Raw genomic sequence first — 21,863 nt, forward strand, 5'->3', positions numbered from 1 at the left:
CAACTCTCACTCCCGCTCTCCCTTCTTTCCCTTCTCTCCTCCCCCCCCCCCTTTCCCCCCGCCCCCCCACCCCCCCCCCCTCCCCTCCTTTTGGCCATTTTTCTTTTTTCTTTTTTCTTTCTTCTCTCCCCTTTCTTTATTCATTTTTTCACAGCCTTCTCACATCGTTATCTCTGAGTTATTCTTATTCATATCAGGCACTAATGGATTGCATAATACAGTCTTAGGAATATAGCCGTAACATGTACTTGCTCTTAACAGCAAGCATTACCAAGCTTATACACTCTTTGTCGTTATGTGTAGCATTGCCATGACAACCCAGCACTGGACGTGCATCGCGCAATACGCGATGACGTCTTTTTACCGCGCCACAGCTGACGGGAGACTTCCGGCCCGACGGACTTCGCCGGGAGGCGGTCCCCCGCTCCGGCACGCGCACTGAACACAATGGTGGGGATATAAGGTGAGAGTTTATTTATGTTTATGTATGTCTTGAGAAAAATTTTGGAATAAATTGAAACGTTGACAGCACCAGAGGGCTTATCATTTACCCTATTTACTGAGTCCAGAGTGCCGGGCACCCACTTTACTACTCATACGTGAACAACGTCAGCACGGGCACCGGACCAAGCCACTCATCCAACAAAGAGTGCCAGACCACCACATACCTATATATATATATATATATATATATATATTAAAAGCGCTGCAGGTCTGAGGCATTGTATATCAATGTCGGACCGGGTCAGGCGCTGGGTGTGAGCTGGCAAACTCCCTCTGTGTTTTCTCTAACAGTCCTTATTGTGGGTCTGTCCCCTGTAGCCCAGTGTGATAGTGAGTGTCTGTACGAGTGTCGACATGTCTGAGGCGGAATGCTCTTCCCAGGAGGAAGCTGGAGTGGGGACAGAACAGAGTGTGGGAGTGAATCTGTCGGCGACTGCTGATTGGGTAAATTTGTGGAGTGTCTTGAATGCAAATGTGGCTTTATTAATAGGTTGGATAAATCTGAGGCTCAAAACCAAGCATGGAGACAATCCATGGAAGATGCTTTATCCCAAACTCAGACTCCCTCATGGTCGCAGAAACGGTCATTTACCCAGATAGCAGACACAGATACCGACACGGATTCGGACTCCAGTGTCAACTATACTGATGCCAGATTGAATCTTAAACTGGCTAAGAGCATTCAGTACATGATTGTGGCGATAAAAGACGTGTTACATATCACGGAAGACCTGGCTGTTCCTGATACTAGGGTCTGTATGTTTAAGGGAAAGAAACCTGAGGTAACGTTTCCTTCCTCTCATTAGCTGAACACTCTTTTTGAAAAGGCTTGGGAATTTCCTGACAAAAAGTTACTGATTCCCAAGAGGAGTCATATGGCATATCCATTCCCCTCTGAGGACAGGGAAAAGTGGGAGTCAACACCCTCTGTGGACAAAGCTCTAGCACGGCTGTCCAAGAAGGTGGCGCTTCCATCCCCTGATACGGCAGCCCTAAAGGGGCTGCGGATCCTGCGGATCGTAAGCAGGAAACTACCTTAAAAACTATTTATATCACTACAGTGATAATGTCAAATATTACCTTAAAACATAAAGCTATATACTATTACCGTGGAGCCGCTATGGCCGCTAGACTTATTACACACACTACGGACTAAGGCCCTCATTCCGAGTTGTTCGCTCGGTAAAAATCTTCGCATCGCAGCGATTTTCCGCTTAATGCGCATGCGCAATGTCCGCACTGCGACTGCGCCAAGTAAATTTGCTATGTAGTTAGAAATTTTACTCACGGCTTTTTCATCGTTCTGGCGATCGTAATGTGATTGACAGGAAATGGGTGTTACTGGGCGGAAACAGGCCGTTTTATGGGCGTGTGGGAAAAAATGCTACCGTTTCCGGAAAAAACGCAGGAGTGGCCGGAGAAACGGGGGAGTGTCTGGGCGAACGCTGGGTGTGTTTGTGACGTCAAACCAGGAACGACAAGCACTGAACTGATCGCAGATGCCGAGTAAGTCTGGAGCTACTCAGAAACTGCTACGAGGTGTGTAATCGCAATATTGCGAATACATCGTTCGCAATTTTAAGATGCTAAGATTCACTCCCAGTAGGCGGCGGCTTAGCATGAGCAAATCTGCTAAAATCCGCTTGCGAGCGAACAACTCGGAATAAGGGCCTAAGTACGCTATTTGCGTACTGAGTACCGTATGGGTACGCACTTAGCGTAACAGACGCTGAGCCATGGGCGCGACGCACGAGCGGCACGTACGCTCACGGATTCACGCTTCGTACCAAGCACGCTATTGGCGTACTGAGTACCGTATGATACGCTAATAGTGTAACAGACGCTGTGCCGTGGGCGTGAGACACGAGCGGCACGGACGCTCACGGATTGATATACAGTAAACCTTTAAGTAATGAACAGTGTAAGGATGTGCTTATACTTTAAACCTTAGCAGTCTAGTACTGCAACGATGTAATACCTTAAAAACCTTATCAATGCCTATACACCTTATAGCGATTGAGACGCTAAGAAAGCCCTTTGCAGGAAAGTGAAAACACAACACCGGTTTGTGTAAACCACTGGGCTCTAACACCGCAGCGGATTATTCAGAGAAAAGGGCTAAACAGATACAAGTTATACACTACAGGCTAACAAGGAAATCTAACAGAATAACAGAGAATAATGGCTACAGAGAATATACATATTTGGGGAATCGTTCGCAAGCGCAACCTGGATCCAGTCCTCAGCTATTCAGGTAGAAAGCCTTCAGAGTTTTGCGTCCGGCCAGGCAACAGTGATCTTTTTATACACAGCATACATTCACAATACAATGGTCCCTGTAATCTCATTGTTCATTGGACACAGGGATGTGTCCCTACATTACAGCAAAGGTCATAGGTGGATTTGAATAGGTAGGCGATGTCCTTCTCCAACTGCTCTGGTGGGAGGTATCCTCTGGATTCCCACCGCATGTGTAATTTACAGCAAATACAGTTAATGTTCATAATCTACTTTTGTACATAACTATACGCAGGAGCAAGTGATCTTTTCCTAACTAACACCGGAATGTTACCCTTAAAATACCCTACAGCTGGATACTAGACACCACCTTTCAACCTTTATCTGACCCTTCCTATCATGCAAAGAGGAATCTCTCTGTCCAGGAACTGTTTTACTCGCTGACATGATCTAGGGGAACAATATCTACAAAATTTGGGTTAAATATGCTACGTTCGAGTCGCGCGCTTCACGCTCACAAACTCCGCCGTAAATACACATATCATGCGCACGAGTCGCTGGAGCGTCTCTTACGCAACTTGCGGGTATGTGTACGCACGGGGGACCAGGTGCACGAGCAGCGTGCATGTGCATGAGGGGTTAGTACAAGGGATATGTATCATGATATTTTTCGACTTTGACAACAGGTACGCTGCTCAGACCTGCCGTGGCATCGACATGGGTGAGTAGTGCGATTGAAAAGTGGTCAGATAACTTGTCATCTGAATTTGACACCCTGGATAGGGATAGCGTTCTTTTGACACTGGGTCATATCAGGGATGCTGCAGTCTACCTTAGGGACGCTGCGATAGATATTCCTCTTGGGATCAAGTGCCAATGCCATGGCAGTCTCAGCTAGGAGAGCATTATGGACTTATCAATGGAATGGTGATGCTGACTCTAAGAAAGCTATGGAGTCTCTGCCGTATAAGGGTAGTGTTTTGTTTGGTGATGGCTTCTCGGACCTGGTATCTACAGCTACTGCAGGTAAGTCATCTTTTCTACCTTATGTCCCTGCTCAACAAAAGAAAACGCCACATTATCAGATGCAGTCCTTTCGGTCTAATAAATTCAAAAAAGTACGAGGGTCCTCCTTCCTTGCTACTAGAGGTAGGGGGAGGGGAAAAAGGTCGCCGGCTGTGGCAGGCTTCCAAGAGCAGAAGTCCTCCCCGGCTTCTACCAAATCCACCGCATGACGCTGGGGCTCCGCTGCTGGAGCCCGCACCGTCTTCAACTCTTCAGTCAGGTCTGGGCTCGCTCGGCCCTAGATCCTTGGGTACTAGAAATAGTGACCCACGGGTACAAACTGGAATTTCAAGACGTGCCCCCTCACCGATTTTTCAAATCGGCCTTGCCAGCTTCTCTTCCAGAAAGGGATATAGTATGCGCTGCAATACAAAAGCTGTGTCAACAGCAAGTCATTGTCACGGTACCCCCGACACAACGGGGAGAAGGCTTTTATTCAAGCCTGTTCGTGGTCCCGAAGCCGGCTGACTCGGTGAGACCGATTCTGAACCTAAAGTCCCTCAATTTATATCTGAAAAGTTTCAAATTCAAGATGGAATCTCTCCGAGCAGTGATCTCCAGTCTGGAAGGGGGAGATTTTATGGTGTCAGTCGACATAAAAGATGCCTACTTACACGTTCCCATATATCCTCCACATCAGGCATACCTGAGGTTTGCTGTTCAGGATTGTCATTACCAATTTCAGACATTGCCGTTTGGTCTTTCCACGGCTCCGAGGATTTTCACCAAAGTAATGGCGGAAATGATGGTGCTCCTGCGCAAGCAAGGTGTCACAATTATCCTGTACTTGGACGATCTCCTGATAAAGGCGAGATCAAAAGAGCAGTTACTAAGAAACGTTACGTTCTCCCTGACAGTTCTGCGACAACATGGTTGGCTCCTAAATTTGCCAAAGTCGCAGTTGGTTCCGACAACACGGCTGTCATTCTTGGGCATGATTCTGGACACGGAATTACAGAGAGTTTTTCTCCCAGTGGAAAAAGCTCTGGAAATCCAGAACATGGTGAAAGGGATTCTGAAACCGGCAAGAGTGTCGATTCATCAATGCACTCGGGTGCTGGGGAAGATTGTGGCGGCCTACGAGGCCATTCCGTTTGGCAGGTTCCATGCCAGGGTGTTTCAGTGGGACCTGTTGGACAAGTGGTCCGGGTCTCACCTACACATGCACCGGAAAATAAGCCTATCTTCCAGGCCAGAATTTCTCTCCTGTGGTGCCTCCAAGTTCTCACCTCCTAGAGGGACACAGGTTCGGGATCCAGGATTGGATCCTGGTAACCACGGATGCAAGTCTCCGAGGCTGGGGAGCGGTCAGACAAGGGAAAGATTTCCAGGGAAAATGGTCAAACCAGGAAGCTTGTCTGCACATAAACATTCTGGAGTTAAGGGCCATCTACAACGGCCTTCTACAAGTGGAACATCTGCTTCGCGGCCGGCCCGTCCTGATTCAGTCGGACAACATTACAGCAGTGGCGTACATAAACCGCCAGGGCGGAACAAGGAGCAGAGCGGCGATGGCGGAGGCCACAAAAGTTCTCCGCTGGGCGGAAAAACATGCAAGCGCAGATTTTCTCAGCAGACACGATCTCCATCCAGGTGAGTGGGGTCTGCATCAAGAGGTCTTTGCAGAAGTGACAAGTCTTTGGGGAATTCCTCAAATAGACATGATGGCGTCTCGCCTCAACAAGAAACTTCAGAAATATTGTTCCAGGTCGAGGGACCCGCAAGCAGTTGCGGTGGACGCCCTGGTGACACCGTGGGTGTTTCAGTCGGTCTATGTGTTCCCTCCACTTCCACTCATTCTAAAGGTGATAAGGATCATAAGAAGAACAAAGGTTCAGGCGATATTCGTTGTTCCAGATTGGCCACGGAGGGCCTGGTATCCAGATCTTCAGGAATTACTCATAGGAGATCCCTGGCGTCTTCCTCTAAGAGAGGATCTGTTACAGCAAGGCCTGTGCATGTTCCAAGACTTACCGCGGTTGCGTTTGACGGCATGGAGGTTGAACGCCAAATCCTAGCTCGAAAGGGTATTCCCGGTGAAGTCATCCCCACACTACTTAAAGCTAGAAAAGAGGTAACTGCGAAGCATTATCACCGTATTTGGAGAAAATATGTGTCTTGGTGTGAATCCAAGAAGGCTCCAAAGGAAGAATTTCAGCTGGGTCGTTTTCTCCATTTTTTGCAAGCAGGTGTGGATGCAGACCTAAAGTTAGGCTCCATTAAGGTGCAGATTTCGGCCTTATCAATTTACTTTCAAAAAGAATTGGCCTCCCTTCCAGAAGTTCAGACTTTCGTGAAAGGTGTGCTGCACATCCAACCTCCATTTGTGCCCCCAGTGGCACCGTGGGACCTTAACGTGGTGTTGCAGTTCCTTCAGTCACATTGGTTTGAACCTCTACAGAAGGTTGTGTTTAAGTTTCTCACTTGGAAAATGGTCATGCTTTTGGCCTTGGCATCCGCAAGGCGGGTGTCGGAATTAGCGGCTTTGTCTCACAAGAGCCCCTATTTGATCTTCCATGTGGATAGAGCGGAATTGAAAACTCGTCAACAATTTCTGCCAAAGGTGGTTTATGCGTTTCACATGAACCAACCCATTGTGGTGCCTGTGGCTACTGAAGCCATGGCTGATTCAAAGTCTCTCGATGTAGTCAGAGCTTTGAAAATTTATGTAGCCAGAACGGCTCGTATTAGGAAAACAGAGGCTCTGTTTGTCCTGTATGCTTCCAACAAGATTGGAAATCCTGCTTCCAAGCAGCCTATTGCTCGCTGGATCTGTAATACGATTCAGCATGCTCATTCTACGGCTGGATTGCCGTTACCAAAGTCGGTGGAGGCCCATTCTACCAGGAAGGTGGGCTCATCTTGGGTGGCTGCCCGAGGAGTCTCGGCGGTACAACTTTGCCGAGCGGCTACTTGGCCGTGTTCAAACACTTTTGCAAAATTCTACAAGTTTGATACCCTGGCTGATGAGGACCTCATGTTTGCTCAATCGGTGCTGCAGAGTCATCCGAACTCTCCCGCCCGTTCTGAAGCTTTGGTATGAACCCCATGGTCCTTATGGAGTCCCCAGCATCCTCTAGGAAGTATGAGAAAATAGGATTTTAATACCTACCGGTAAATCCTTTTCTATAAGTCCGTAGAGGATGCTGGGCGCCCTTCCCAGTGCGGACTCTAGCTGCAGTACTTGTTAATAGTTCTTGTTTATGTTACACGAAGGTTGTGTTTCGGTGAAGATCAGCCTGTTGCTGATTTTGGTTCATGCCGTTAACTGGTGTTTAGTTAAAAGCCATGTTGTACGGTGTGTTGTGGTGTGAGCTGGTGTGTATCTCACCCTTGGTTTAACAAAAATCCTTTTCCTCGAAATGTCCGTCTCCCTGGGCACAGTTCCTATAACTGAGGTCTGGAGGAGGGGCATAGAGGGAGGAGCCAGTTCACACCCATTTAAAGTCTTAAAGTGCCCATGTCTCCTGTGGATCCCGTCTATACCCCATGGTCCTTATGGAGTCCCCAGCATCCTCTGCGGACTTAGAGCAAAGAATTTACCGGTAGGTATTAAAATCCTATTTTTTTTAATACACAGGAATACACAGTGGTAAAGAAGACATCTGGAGAGTGTGAGACACCCAGTAGTCGTCCCCATGTGTCAGGAGTACTCAGCAGGACCCAGAGCTCCATTACGGTGCCTCCACCTCACTCACTGATACATGAGAGACAAATTGACCAGAAGATCCTGGAACTCACCAACAAGATCTTTCAGCCGCTGACTGGAGAGGTGACTGCTGGGAATGGGACATTATACAGTAACACCAGGGGACGTGTCTGGGTGATGACTGGAGAGGTGACTGCTGGGAATGGGGCATTATACAGTAACACCAGGGGACGTGTCTGGGTGATGACTGGAGAGGTGACTGCTGGGAATGGGACATTATACAGTAACACCAGGGGACGTGTCTGGGTGATGACTGGAGAGGTGACTGCTGGGAATGGGACATTATACAGTAACACCAGGGGACGTGTCTGGGTGATGACTGGAGAGGTGACTGCTGGGAATGGGACATTATACAGTAACACCAGGGGACGTGTCCGGGTGATGACTGGAGAGGTGACTGCTGGGAATGGGACATTATACAGTAACACCAGGGGACGTGTCTGGGTGATGGCTGGAGAGGTGACTGCTGGGAATGGGACATTATACAGTAACACCAGGGGACGTGTCTGGGTGATGACTGGAGAGGTGACTGCTGGGAATGGGACATTATACAGTAACACCAGGGGATGTGCCTGGGTGATGACTGGTGAGGTGACTGCTGGGAATGGGACATTATAAAGTAACACCAGGGGACGTGTCTGGGTGATGACTGGAGAGGTGACTGCTGGGAATGGGGCATTATACAGTAACACCAGGGGACGTGTCTGGGTGATGACTGGAGGGGTGACAGCTGGGAATGGGACATCATACAGTAACACCAGGGGACGTGTCTGGGTGATGACTGGAGAGGTGACTGCTGGGAATGGGACATTATACAGTAACACCAGGGGACGTGTCTGGGTGATGACTGTATCATTGTGTGTGTCAGGTTCCTATAAGGTGTCAGGATGTCACTGTCTATCTCTCCATGCAGGAGGGGGAGTATATAGAGGAACACAGAGGTCTGTACAAGGATGTGATGATGGAGAATCACCGGCCCCTCACATCACTGGGTAAGAGGAGACTGTCATGTATTGTACAGGGGAGAGCAGGTATGGGGGCCCCTATATACACAGATCATCTGATAATCACATATATACACTGTACTCAGTCACTGTGTGTCTCCTACAGATGGGCCCAGTAACAGAGATACCCCAGAGAGATGTCCCCGTCCTCTGTATTCCCAGGATTGTACAGAGGAGAATCACAGGACCCCACAGCAAGATCAGGTAGGTGGGATGTAGGGTCTCACCAATATACCAAAGTGACTTTTAATTGTATGATGTGTAGAGTGTATGTGTATACCCGATATTTAAAAACAGCGAATTATACTTACCAATAATTCAATTTGTTCAAGAGTCTCCATGGCAGCCATTACTCTGGGATTGCATCCCATTCGCCTATGTTTGATCAGGAAGTTTTATCTAAGTGACCGCCTGTTGGTTGAAAACCTCCAGCGATCAGGTTCTGGGATACATTGTGTTAAATATGGACACTGACACAGGACATTTATAACAAGGACAAGCATTTATTGTGTCGGTTACAACAATGAAAGAATACAGGTAATAACAAGTTAGAATTGGTTACAATAATAACAAGAAGAAATTAAATACTCAGCTTGTATTAAGATCTGTCCCAGATGATGGTCATCGATTAAATAGTAATAATAATGAATTCCAGTCAATCTCCAGGGTCCCGTCTTATAACTTCTTCACAAGGTAAAATCTGGACGGGATTTGTAGAAGGCTGGGTCCACTGCAGACAGAACCAGCTTCCATCGGAACTGATCTGTGTGTAAGTCTCTAGGCTTTATAGCCTGGCAAGGATACGCTAACATTATCTAAAAAGATATTATACTCAGGGTCTGTGATGCTGGGTGCAGTAGTCGTTCACATCAGATAACTTATCTTATACATGACAGGTTTCCCTTTCACCCACTTATGAACACAATACCCCAAACAGCTTACTAGACAGTTTCCATCTGAGATACTGATAATGGGAACATATATTTATTATAATCAGCCAGCCTAAAAGCTGTGTACACTCGCCACTCGCTATGTCCTTCACACTAGGTCAAAGGTGAAAGACAACTGTGGAGCTATATTTCTAACTGGTGCCTGTATGTCTGCAAAGCACTTATCCTAATAAAAAGTACATATATAATGCAATGGGTTCATACATATACAAAATGGAGTCATACATGAACAAAATGGCGTCAAAAAGTTGTTAAAAATATCACCCCATACACTGCCCACCTGGTGTTTATAGTCCAGCTCCTCCTCTTCCTCCCTAGTCTTTTTAGTGTCTCCCAGTAATCAGTTCCTGGAAAAACAATAAGGGAGGGTATGCTATAAGCTTACAAGACACTAGTACGTGTTGGAATAGCAAATAACATACAAATAAATCTGCACTATTGTGATTAGGTACCTTAAATACATCGCCCAGGCAAATTAATCTTTGCGAGTGCTTTTAACAGTATATATACAAATACTTCTTTATTTTTAATTCTTACTAATAAAGTTTAAACATTTTTCATGTAATCTATGGTAAAAGAGTCCCCAGCTCTTAGAGTCTACTTGCCTATACTAAACTAGTTTTTACGACTCTTGGGATCACCAACATCAAAGCTATTACCCACCAAAATTGTAATTAAGTACGTATATTTCTTCACATGTTGGTATTTTATGTATCTCTAATTATATATAGAAATCAAGGGTTGCAATATCTGTGCTGAACCTATATCGTACTGTCAAGGTATATACTTATACAAGTGCCATTTATTAGAAAATTACACCTTGCAGAACCTGACTTCCAAGTAGGTATCCCTTATATTTAAAGCATAGTGACCCCATCACGTATGTATAGAGATCCAAGCTGGTTTTGTACAGATGTTCTTACTGATGTCTGGACCGTCTTCACCCCGTGATGTTGATACTGTTGTAGTTGAGAGTCCCTGATATGAATAATTGAATACACAAAATGGAAGCTGTATGTCATTTTGTTTCAGTGATAAAAGAAAACTGTTTCTTTCAAAGTAATTTATATGTTTGCAAAGAAACTTTGATTTTAGTAGCAATTAAGGAAGTTAGTCTAGCTGAACAGTATTACATAGACTGGTTAGCTAGTATCCTATATAAAAGGGAAGTCAAAAGTATGTTGAATGTAAAAGTATATTTTTAATATTTAAGTCATAATCACAAGATGCTGAGCTATTTAATTGGAAACCCCCCCATAAGGGGAGTATACAAATTATAATATATTCTGATATTTGAAATGTAATTAGTCTATGTATAGGATTGGCCTATTGGTTTCATTGGTTTATGTAATACTGTCATTAAGATATATAAGATTAAATCATTATGTATGTCAGTGGTCCCACCGAGATTAAAGACTTCTGGTAATTTACGCCCTTCGTTCTGATAGTGGGGGTCATACCGAGTTGAGCGTTGCTGTGCTAAATTTAACACAGCTACGATCTTCTTCCCTGACATGCGGGGGGACGCCCAGCACAGGGCTAGTCCACCCCGCATGTCAGTCCGGCCCCCCTCTCGCAGAAGTGCAAAGGTGCGATGCCTTTGCACTTCAAGAGTAGCCCCCGGCCAGCACAGCTTTAGCGTGCTGGCCGGGAGCTACTCATCGCTCCCCGGCCCGCAGCGGCTGCGTGTGATGTCACGCGCCGCTGCGGCCCGCCCCCCGTTCGGTCCGGCCACGCCTGCGTTGGCCGGACTAAACCCACGAAATGGCGGCCAAACGCTGCCGTTCCGCCCCCTCCCGCCCAGCGATCGCCTCTGCCTGTCAATCAGACAGAGGTGAAAGCATCCCTGCTATGGCCTTCGGCCGTTTGGCTTGCGCCGGTGCACTACGGCGCCGGCGCATGCGCAACAGGTACCCGTTCGCTCTGCTGCGTTAAAATGCAGCGAGCAAACGGGTCAGAATGACCCCCAATGAACACTGTTGATTTTAGAATCCAACTTTCAATGGTCTTTTTAGTTAGTAACCATCTTATTTTATTCCTGATACAAGAACCAACACGTGCTTCACTTCCAGAAAATCTGTCACTCCAACCTGGTTTTGCCTTGTAAATGCTTCTTTAAAAAAAAATGTACGAGTCTCAGAGCTCTGGCCATCTTGCACTCCATTACATCCGGCCCAAGAATCTCAGATAATCTTCCTGCAAGGACCTGACTGGTAGTGATATCAGAGCATTCAACATACATTTAAATCCCCAGGGTCATAAATTATTTGATTTGTGGAGAGTTTATTTTATAGCTTGACAATTTTACAACCAAGCCCTCTTCTGCCAGGCTTTTGACCAGGAAGATGGACATCTGTATTTTTACAGGTGGCACTCCTAGCCCTTACATAAAGCCATCGTGCAGGAACCGCCAGACCTGTGAAGTGTCCATTTTCAAAACATCGAGGCTAGGATCTGTCTAGGACATAAAGTTTTCCATACTTATTAAGGAGGCTCTTGCCCGTATAAAGAGCAGATATGCTTAATCAAACCGTCCTTTTCACTTCAGCAATTTCTTGTCCATCCCTATACCAGTAGGTGAAATTCAGTAGACTTGAATGGAGCAATGGCCCCTGCTGAGATAGATCCAATCTGATTGGTTATGTCTCTATTTCTGTAGCGGAAGAGAATCCTGACACTACCTCAACATGTTCTTTTGGTTTTCTACAGCTTGCTAGTTATTATAAGGAATGGTAAAGAACATATCCCATAAGAAAACAACCACTTTAGTGAGAACCCATCTATGGGGTATATTTACAAAGATTCGTGTTTTTACCGTTTTTAAGGGTGTTTGAACTCGAATGGTATCGGTTGCATTTTACTGCAACTTTTTGAATCCTGATACGATCATTCACTAAGCTGCCGATTTTTCCAAATTCGTATTTTCCGATGTCGATGTGATTCGTAATGTCAGGCAGTGTTTTACGGGAGTGATGAGTAAAACACTGCCTGACAAAACACAAGGAATCCCGGCCGGATCTGTGAGATCCGTGCAGGGCTTCATTGGGCACCTTTCAAAAAAAAATTAATGTGTTAAAAATCAAGAAAAAAATTGCGTGGGGTCCCCCCTCCTAAGCACAACCAGCCTCGGGCTCTTTGAGCCGGTCCTGGTTGCAAAAATATGGGGGGGAAATGACAGGGGTTCCCCCATATTTTAACAACCAGCACCGGGCTCTGCGCCTGGTCCTGGTGCCAAAAATATGGGGAGCAAAAAGCGTAGGGGTCCCCCGTATTTTTGGAACCAGCACCGGGCTCCACTAGTCAGAGAGATAATGCCACAGTCGGGGGACACTTTTATATAGGTCCCTGCGGCCCTGGCATTAAATCACTAACTAGTCACCCCTGGCCGGGGTACCCTGGAGGAGTGGGAACCCCTTAAATCAAGGGGTCTCCCCCCTCCAGCCACCCAAGGGCCAGGGGTGAAGCCCGAGGCTGTCCCCCCCATCCAAGGGTGGCGGATGGGGGGCTGATAGCCTTGTGAAAAAAATAGAATATTGTTTTTTTTGTACCAGTACTACAAGTCTCAGCAAGCCTCCCCCGCAAGCTGGTACTTGGAGAACCACAAGTACCAGCATGCGGTGGAAAAATGGGCCCGCTGGTACCTGTAGTACTACTACAAAAAAAATACCCAAATAAAAACAGAACTCACACACTTTGAAAGTAAAACTTTATTACATACATGCACCCCTACATTCACACATACTTACCTATGTTCACATGAGGGTCGGTCCACTTCTCCAAGTAAAATCCATGGGGTACCTGAAAATAAAATTATACTCACAAAAATCCAGTGTAGATCTGTCCTCTTCTGAGCTTGTAATCCACGTACTTGGCAAAAAAACAAACCGAAAATCCCGAACCACGCACTGAAAGGGGTCCCATGTTTACACATGGGACCCCTTTCCCCGACTGCCGGGACCCCCCTGACTCCTGTCACAGAGAGTCCCTTCAGCCAATCAGGGAGCGCCACGTCGTGGCACTCTCCTGATTGCCTGTGCGCTCCTGAGCTGTCAGGCTGCGCACGGCAGAGATACAATGTAGCGCATAGGCGCTACATTGTATCCAATGGTGGGAACTTTGCGGTCAGCGGTGAGGTTACACGCGGTCAACCGCTGACCGCAAAGTTCCCACCATTGGATACAATGTAGCGCCTATGCGCTACATTGTATCTCTGCCGTGCGCAGCCTGACTGACAGCTCAGGAGTGCACAGGCAATCAGGAGAGTGCCACGACGTGGCGCTCCCTGATTGGCTGAAGGGACTCTCTGTGACAGGAGTCACGGGGGGCCCCGGCAGTTGGGGTAAGGGGTCCCATGTGTAAACATGGGACCCCTTTCAGTGCGAGGTACCTGCTTTATGTTGAGAAAATCTGCTGTAATATCTTCTGCCTGGCACATAGAGTGCTAAGAGGGGATTCAGGTGCTTTCTGCCCATACCATGATTCTCGATACCTTTGCTCATTAGAGGCTGGCCTATGGTACCAACCTGTGGTCAGTTGGGACACCACTGCTAAGTTGTCTGAGAACACTTTCAGGTGAACTGCTCCCAAGGTATCCAGAGGATGACACTACTTCACATGCTATTTTCATTTCTAGCTGGTTACAAGAAAAAACAAACTGTCTTAGATCCCTAACATCCTTGTACTGAGCAATTTTTCACCAAGTCAGACATCCTTGTGGTTTGTTCTAGTTGTAGCTGGTAGTATAAAGGCAGTCTTCCTCACCTGTCCTTCAACATATTCCATTATAGTTTTCTTATTCACTGTCTCACCCATGGAACTATATCCTTAATTGAGACAATCATACTCAGGAGATTATGCCTTGTACATAGCTGGATATTCCCATAGAGTTACACAAAATGTGAATAGCTCCTGGGTTTTTTGCATCCCCACTCCAAGAGTGTAACTGCATGTTGTAAAGTATCTTTCTGCACATCTGGAACATTTGTGCCATACTGGTGTTAGCTTTTTTGCCCAGCTCATGATCTGGTCATAGGATTGGAGAGATTATGTTGCCCGGTCCCGAGGTACTCAAGTGCGGTCCTCAAGGCACCCCAATGGCCCAGGTTTTAGCAGAATCCATGGTTCAGCAGAGATAGTTAAATTAAATTGAATGGTGTTCTAATTATGTCACCTGTGGACAGGCATGGATAAACTTAAAAGCTGGACTGTTGGGGTGCCTTGAGGACCTCAGGTCTGGTCAATTTATTTTGCTCCCGATTTCCAAAAGACCAGTATATCACCTGAAGTATAGCCAGAATGATATTTCTTGTTTCCTTATATGAGTCCCTTGTGGATGTCCCTAGAGATGTTGCCAAACTGAAATAGAAGTCAAGTAAATTGGAAAATGTTTGCTCAGGACACAGAAATGCATGTATATGTGATGTGGTAACCATTGCCGCTTTAGGTTGGTTCTCCTATAGGATTGATAAGACTGTCATGTCATCACTGAGGAATATCTTCTATGTATGGTTGACTTGACCTCTGATTTCTGGCCTCCCTGATGTGTGGGAGACAGTGCTGGATTCCTGATCGACCTCTCTTATGGTGTCCTGGCCTATATATGGATATGCGCAATTTTAGCCAGTTTTAAATATAATAATAACAATTATATAAATTAAGTGCTTCCTTTTTTCCTGTGGGATTAGTCCATACAGGTTTTGCTAATTTGGTATCACAGGGGTTTACAGTTGCCTCTAATTGGGAGAATAATTTGGAAATATTCTTTGTCAGTGGCAGCCTGACCAGCACCTTCTTATATGTGTGAGTTGTATGATGCACAGTGCCATGCGGACTGTTATGCACAATGCCATGTAGAATAGTATGCACAGTGCCATGCAGACTATTATAAAAACATAGAAACAGAGTTTGATGACAGTTAAGAACCACTTGGCCCATCTAGTCTGCCCCTTTTTTTCCCATCTTTTTACCTCAAAACTTATTTGATCCTTATTTCTGTGTAAGGATATCCATATGTCTATGCCCCAGAATATTTACATTGCTCTATGGTCTTAGCCTCAACCACCTCTGATGGGAGGCTATTCCACTTGTCCACTACCCTCTCTGTGAAGTAATTGTTCCTCAAATGTCCCCTGAACCTCCCCCCCCTCCAGTCTCAGTGCATGTCCTCGTGTCCTATTGCTTCTCTTCATTTGGAGAATGTTTCCCTCCTGGACTTTGTTAAAACCCTTAATATATGTGACAGTCTCTATCATGTCCCCCCTTTCCCTTCTCTGCTCCAAACTATACATATTCAGATTTTTTTTAGTCTTTCTGGGTATGTTGTGTGATGTAGGCCATGCACTATTTTAGTTGCCCTTCTTTGTGCAATCTCTAATGTATTAATATCCTTCTGAAGATATGGCCTCCAGAACTGGACACAGTGTTCTAGATGAGGCCATACCAATGACCTATACAGTAGCAGTATTAATTATTTCTGCTGCTGATTCCTCTCCCAATGCAGCCAAGCATCTGACTAGCCTTCCTCGTTACTTTGTTACATTGCTTACCTGCCTTTAAGTCACCTGAAATAGCGACTCCTAGATCCCTTTCCTCCTCAGTAGTTTCCAGTATAGTGCCATTAATACTATATTTAGCCTTTGGATTTGTGAGACCCAAGTGCATGATTTTGCATTTTTTTGGCATTAAACTGTAATTGCCACCCTCTTAACCAGTCCTCTTATCTACCTAGATCCTCAATCATTTGTTTTACCCCTCCTGGTGTGTCTACCCTCTTGCATACCTTTGTGTCATCTGCAAAAAGGCATTCTTTCCCTTTAATGCCATTTGCAATGTCACCAATAAAGATATTAAAAAGCACTGGTCCAAGTACAGATCCCTGGGGTACTCCACTGGTAACATTTCCCTCCTGTGAATGCACTCCATTTACCACAACTCTCTGTTTTCTATCCTGCAACCAAGATCTTATCCATTCAACAATCTTAGTATCCAAACCCAAGCTTTTGAGTTAGTTTATTTAGCAGTCTACAATGTGGAACAGTGTCAAAAGCCTTACTAAAGTCTAGATAAGCTATATCCACGGCTCCATCTTTATCCGTCACTTTAGTCACACAGTCAAAAAAAGTCAATAATGTTTTTTTGACATGATCTCCCCCCAGTGAATTCATGCTGTTTGGGATTCTGTAAATTGCTGGATTTGAGATCTACAACTATTTCCTTTAAGAGTGTTTCCATCAATTTCCCTATTACTGATGTAAGACTTACTGATCTGTAGTTGTTTGCCTCTTCCTTGCTTCCACTTTTGTGCAGTGGTACTACGTTCACTCTTTTCCAGTCCTCTGGAATTACTCCTGTAGCTAATGACTAGTTGAATAATTCTGTTAATGGTGCTACCATCACCTCTTTAAGCTCTTTTGGTATTCTTAAATACCCATGTGGCCCCATAGATTTGTCCACTTTCAGCTTTGAGCGTTCTATTAGGACCTTCTCCTCTTTAAATGTACTTGTTTCATCTTCCTGAATATCCCTGCAACTGAACTGTGGCCCCTTCCCTCTCTTTCAGTAGTGAATACTGAGCAAAAATAATTATTAAGATGATCTGCTATTACATTGTCTTCCTCAACAAGACTCCCATTCTCTGTCTTTAGTTTTATTATATCTTTGGGAGAATACCGCACCGGTATGTAATAGATATCACAAATCAATATAATAACCAAAATAGAAAGATATAGAGAAAACCCTGTTTTCTTATTATTTAATTTGGTGGTGCACCCTGAGTCAATGGCAACTTGAGACAACAAAAGGAGAAAAAAGAGACTCTTTTGTGGGCGCACTCTTAACTTGAATTAATGTATGAAAAATTGGAAGATTGATCTAAAAATTAACTTTTATTAATAATACAACGATAAAATGTGATCAGTGGTCAATGGCATCAAAATAGTAATCAAACAAGTGAAATAAGTAGCAGTAAGTTTGCTGATACTAGATAGAATAATGCAATACTATGATATAATCAGTAATAATCAGATGCTAATTTTAGCATGATAAATTCCGGCTGCCTGTGTCCAAAGTCGTTATGGGGGATTAACCCAACCAGTTTAAGTGACAGATAAGACATTTAAATGCACTAGCCCAGTGTTAATATAGTTTAAGTGCCTGATGGAGATTTGAATAAGTGCTAGCAAACAGGCGTAATGTACCCAGCTGTCATAAGTAAAAAAAGGGAAAAGTGAGAAATAAGATAGCAGAGTGAATCTGCTGTCAGTGTTAGACTCTGAGCGTAATAGGCCAGTCTTATCTCTACTAAACTGAGTCTTCCTCAAGGGTCGCCCACTTGAGTACTGACCCAGCCCTACACAGATTAGCTTCCAAGATCGGACGGTTTTGGGGGCGTTACCAGTGTGGTATGATAGTAGAGACGAAATTAACGATGATCGAATGCTTCTGGAATCACTGATGAGAGTTCACGAATTACACAGTATCCAAAGAGTGCCAGAGATAAGATGGATCTGCTGCCAATGTTAGACAGGGGCGAACCCTGAATCAGTGGTGAGAGTCCATGAAAGATAGAAAGAGACTGAAATAAGTGAAAGAAAGGTAGACCCTATACTGCTATATAAGAAAAGTGTATCAGATCTGATTTAGAAATGACAATTTATCAGCTGCTATAATCAAGCAAAATATAATGACATTCTTAGATAAGCTGGATAAATAAATATCTGATATTATCTGGAGCAGTGGGTTCTGAAGCCAGATATAGGAGACCAGCAAGTGAAAAAAGGTAGATATATGCCCAAAATTGGAAGAATAACCAGTGTAGCAATTACATAGAAACTGACTTTGAACCTATAGTATTCTGTGCTTAGAGGTTTCAACAATAATGATACTCATGTAGCATGTAGCAGATGGGGATAAACATTGTAACAAATACACAGTCTGTAACTCAGAGGCTGAGAGTGCATAGAGACAATATAAGTAAATGTCTGCAAAGATGAGTATAGTCAAAAAATAGATAACTGCATAAAGAGCACATATTGGGGCAGATGTATTAACCTGGAGAAGGCATAAGGAAATGATAAACCAGTGATATGTGCGAGGTGATAAAGGCACCAGCCAATCAGATCCTAACTGTTAATTTACATATTGGAGCTGATTGGCTGGTGTGTTTACCACCTTGCACATATCACTGGTTTATCACTTCCTTATGCCTTCTCCAAGTTAATACATCTGCCCCATTGTCCTTAATAATTAAGTGGTGATAGGCACATAGGCATATATAGATGAGTAGTAATATTATATGAACTGACAAAACCGCACAGATGATAATGAAAAAATCCTGTCACAGAAGGTAGGACAGATTCAGAATGTAGGTAAAGAGTGGTAATGAAATGCTGATATTACCAGTGGTGATTGTTGAATTCTCCTTGTTTAACTAAATTAACCATCTTGTTGCTGTTTGGGTTGTTAGGTAAAATTAATGAATTGAAAAGGATTTATAAAAATCAATTATTATTTATTCAAAGGGCCACGCCCGTATACAGGGGAGAGGTAGCATTCTCTCGTCCTGTGTCAAATCATTTAACAACAACATACACGTATCAACAATGAGTTTTATATAATACACTGTGACAAGAACACTGGGATAGTGTTTGAGGGCAGGTATATTTGTCCCAGGTTCTTGTCTTACATGTTTTAGAAAATGTTAACTTCTAGGAAAAATGCTTTTTGTTTTGTCTGAACCTTTTCAGTTTGCTGTAAAAGCTGGGTAAAGGCTCTGAGAGAGAGATAAGGCGAGTTCTAGACATTGGGCCCAGTTCGGGTCTTTGGCCTCACAGAGGGCTAATCAGGGTTTCAGCTGTGTAAGTGTGTTATAGTGCTGCTAACCTGATTAGTATGGGCAGACTGCCTGGGAAGGCTGAGGGATCTGTGTGTGAGAGACACGCTTTCTGATGCAAGTAAGCTATACAGTATGTACTGAAGAACTCTGTGTTTTGTTTAGTGACAGTTAGGAATATCTTATGTTTAGTTAGTGCCGGACAGGCAAGGTATTTTTATTTTGGGGTTTGTTTTATTTTCTGTTTCAATAAAACTGGCCGGGGTCAGTTGTACCAGAAACTGGACTTGTGTTGTTCCTCAGCTGCTGCGTGCTACCATATTCCCCAGGAAAAGGCGCCTTGCACCCCTACAGTGTTACAACTTGGTGGAGAATGCGAGCAACCCCGTTCTGCGCATAAGTGAAAGCAGCAGCTTTGTGAGGCCTGCAGAAAACGGTGGTTTATGCAGATACAGCCCAGTGTGAAGTTACTGAGACTCACCCCTGAGGGTTTGATATATGTCTTGGGTGAAAGCAGCTACAAAGCCGCCTGAAAAATCTGTCGACATGGAGGATCTGCTTAAAGCCTTGCTGCAAGCTACAGCGGCTCAGCAGGAGGCCAACCGACAGCAGCAGGTGGCAATGGAGGAAAATAGGAGACAGCAGCAGGTGGCTATTGACGAACTTTACCGGCAACAGCGTCAGGATAGAGAGGCCTTAACAGAAGTGGTGCAGAGCCTTGCAGCCCGGATTGGAGATGTGGCCGTCAGTGCTCCGACCAGCTCTAGTTCTATACGGGCCAGTCACTTCTTGCAGAAAATGACAGAGGCTGACGATGTGGAGGCCTACTTGACCACGTTTGAAAGGACTGCAGAGCGTGAGAACTGGCCAAAAGCACAGTGGGCCAGTCTGCTGGCACCTTTTCTGTCAGGTGAGCCCCAAAAAGCGTACTTTGATTTAAGCCCTGCTGAGGCTCGGGACTATGATAAACTAAAGACTGAGATCCTGACCCGCCTGGGAGTCACGCTGTCAGTACGAGCACAACGGGTGCACCGTTGGGTGTACGCCATGGAGAAGCCTCCGCGCTCTCAGATGCACGACCTTATTCAGCTAACAAAAAAATGGCTACAGCCAGAGACATTAACTGGTCCCCAGATGGTTGAAAGAGTCGTCATGGACCGCTACTTGAGATCTTTGCCCATGGTCCTGCGCAAGTGGGTGAGCCATGGAAACCCGGGTACTGCTGACCAATTAGTAGACATGGTAGAGCGGTATTTGGCAGCAGAGGAACTACTGATGACCACCCAGCAACCCATAGATCCTCGACAGCGCCCTTCAGTAAAGACTGGTAAGACTGTTCCGTGGGAAAACGTTGCTGGGCGGTTAAGAGAACGCAAGGCTGGAGAGACTGTAAACACTGGCCCTGGAGACAGGCCAATGGGGCTAGAACGGTCTATGTTGCCCAAACGGGTTGATAAGCGTGTGGTTAAATGTTTTAGATGTGGTATGCCAGGTCATGTTGTTGCCAATTGCCCAGTCATGCAAGAACCCATGCAATGTGATGCTGCCTTTGAATGTCGCAGAATGTCTTTCTTTGCTAGGTTAGCCTGTACTGTGGTACCTTCACCTGAGCTGGAAAAACAAATGTGTGATGTGTTCTTAGAGGGTAACCGGGTAGAGGCCTTGCTAGATTCAGGAAGTTTAGTTACCCTCGTGAAAGCTGGGTTAGTGAACCCCTTAAAGGTCCAGCAAATACCTATTGGGGTAACTTGCATACATGGGGATACCCAACATTATGCCACTGCTGAAGTGAATATAGAAACTTGTTGTGGGTCAGCAATGGTTAAAGTGGGACTGGTCCCTACCTTGGTGCATGAGGCCATAATAGGGAGGGATTTTCCTCATTTTTGGAAACTGTGGGAATCACGGTTATCAACAGATGTGAGAAGTAAAAAGCCAGTTGATAATACCGGTGATTTTATGGATGTACGTGGGTCTTCGGAACTTTCTGGCCCTTTGCCTTTTGCTAGTTTGGCTGGGGAAGTGACAGATGGGGAGTCCAGTGAGGACCCTCTTGCCGGGAACAGAGACATAGTAGTTAGAACTGAAAGCGTGCCTGACCTGGAGGTAAAGAAGGATCTGTTTGCGTCTGAACAGTTAAAGGATCCTACCTTAATAAAGGCTAGAGAGAATGTTAAGATTGTTAATGGGGAACCTGTGGTACCAGGTGACAGGGTTACGTATCCCCACATGGCCATCTGTAATGAGCTCTTGTACCACATTGTCAAAAGGGGTGAGGATGTGGTAGAACAGCTGGTAGTTCCCCAGCCTTATCGGAGAACGGTACTAGATTTAGCTCATAGTCACGTTACCGCAGGACATTTAGGGGCAGAAAAAACCACTGAAAGAGTTTTACAAAGGTTCTTTTGGCCAGGGGTTTATAAAGAAGTGTCTGAATATTGTTCTTCCTGTCCTGAATGCCAGTATCATGCCCCTAGACCCCATTTCAGGAGCCCACTAGTTCCCATGCCTATTATAGAGGTCCCGTTTGACAGAATAGCCATGGATCTCGTGGGGCCCTTGTT

General features: G+C 45.2%; 1 protein-coding gene across 2 annotated transcripts in view; it reads left to right on the forward strand.

Moving 5' to 3' along the window:
* Positions 1 to 21,863, forward strand: part of LOC135054584 (oocyte zinc finger protein XlCOF7.1-like) — a 66,889-nt gene that overhangs the window by 26,443 nt on the left and 18,583 nt on the right. For both annotated transcript variants that reach the window (XM_063957745.1, XM_063957746.1), the window contains exons 3-5: positions 7,388 to 7,579; positions 8,430 to 8,508; positions 8,627 to 8,724. In XM_063957745.1, coding sequence (XP_063813815.1) covers positions 7,388 to 7,579; positions 8,430 to 8,508; positions 8,627 to 8,724 — 369 coding nt within the window. The remainder of the gene's footprint in view (positions 1 to 7,387; positions 7,580 to 8,429; positions 8,509 to 8,626; positions 8,725 to 21,863) is intronic.

Source organism: Pseudophryne corroboree, chromosome 3 (genome assembly GCF_028390025.1).
Source record: "Pseudophryne corroboree isolate aPseCor3 chromosome 3, aPseCor3.hap2, whole genome shotgun sequence".
Taxonomy (NCBI): domain Eukaryota; kingdom Metazoa; phylum Chordata; class Amphibia; order Anura; family Myobatrachidae; genus Pseudophryne; species Pseudophryne corroboree.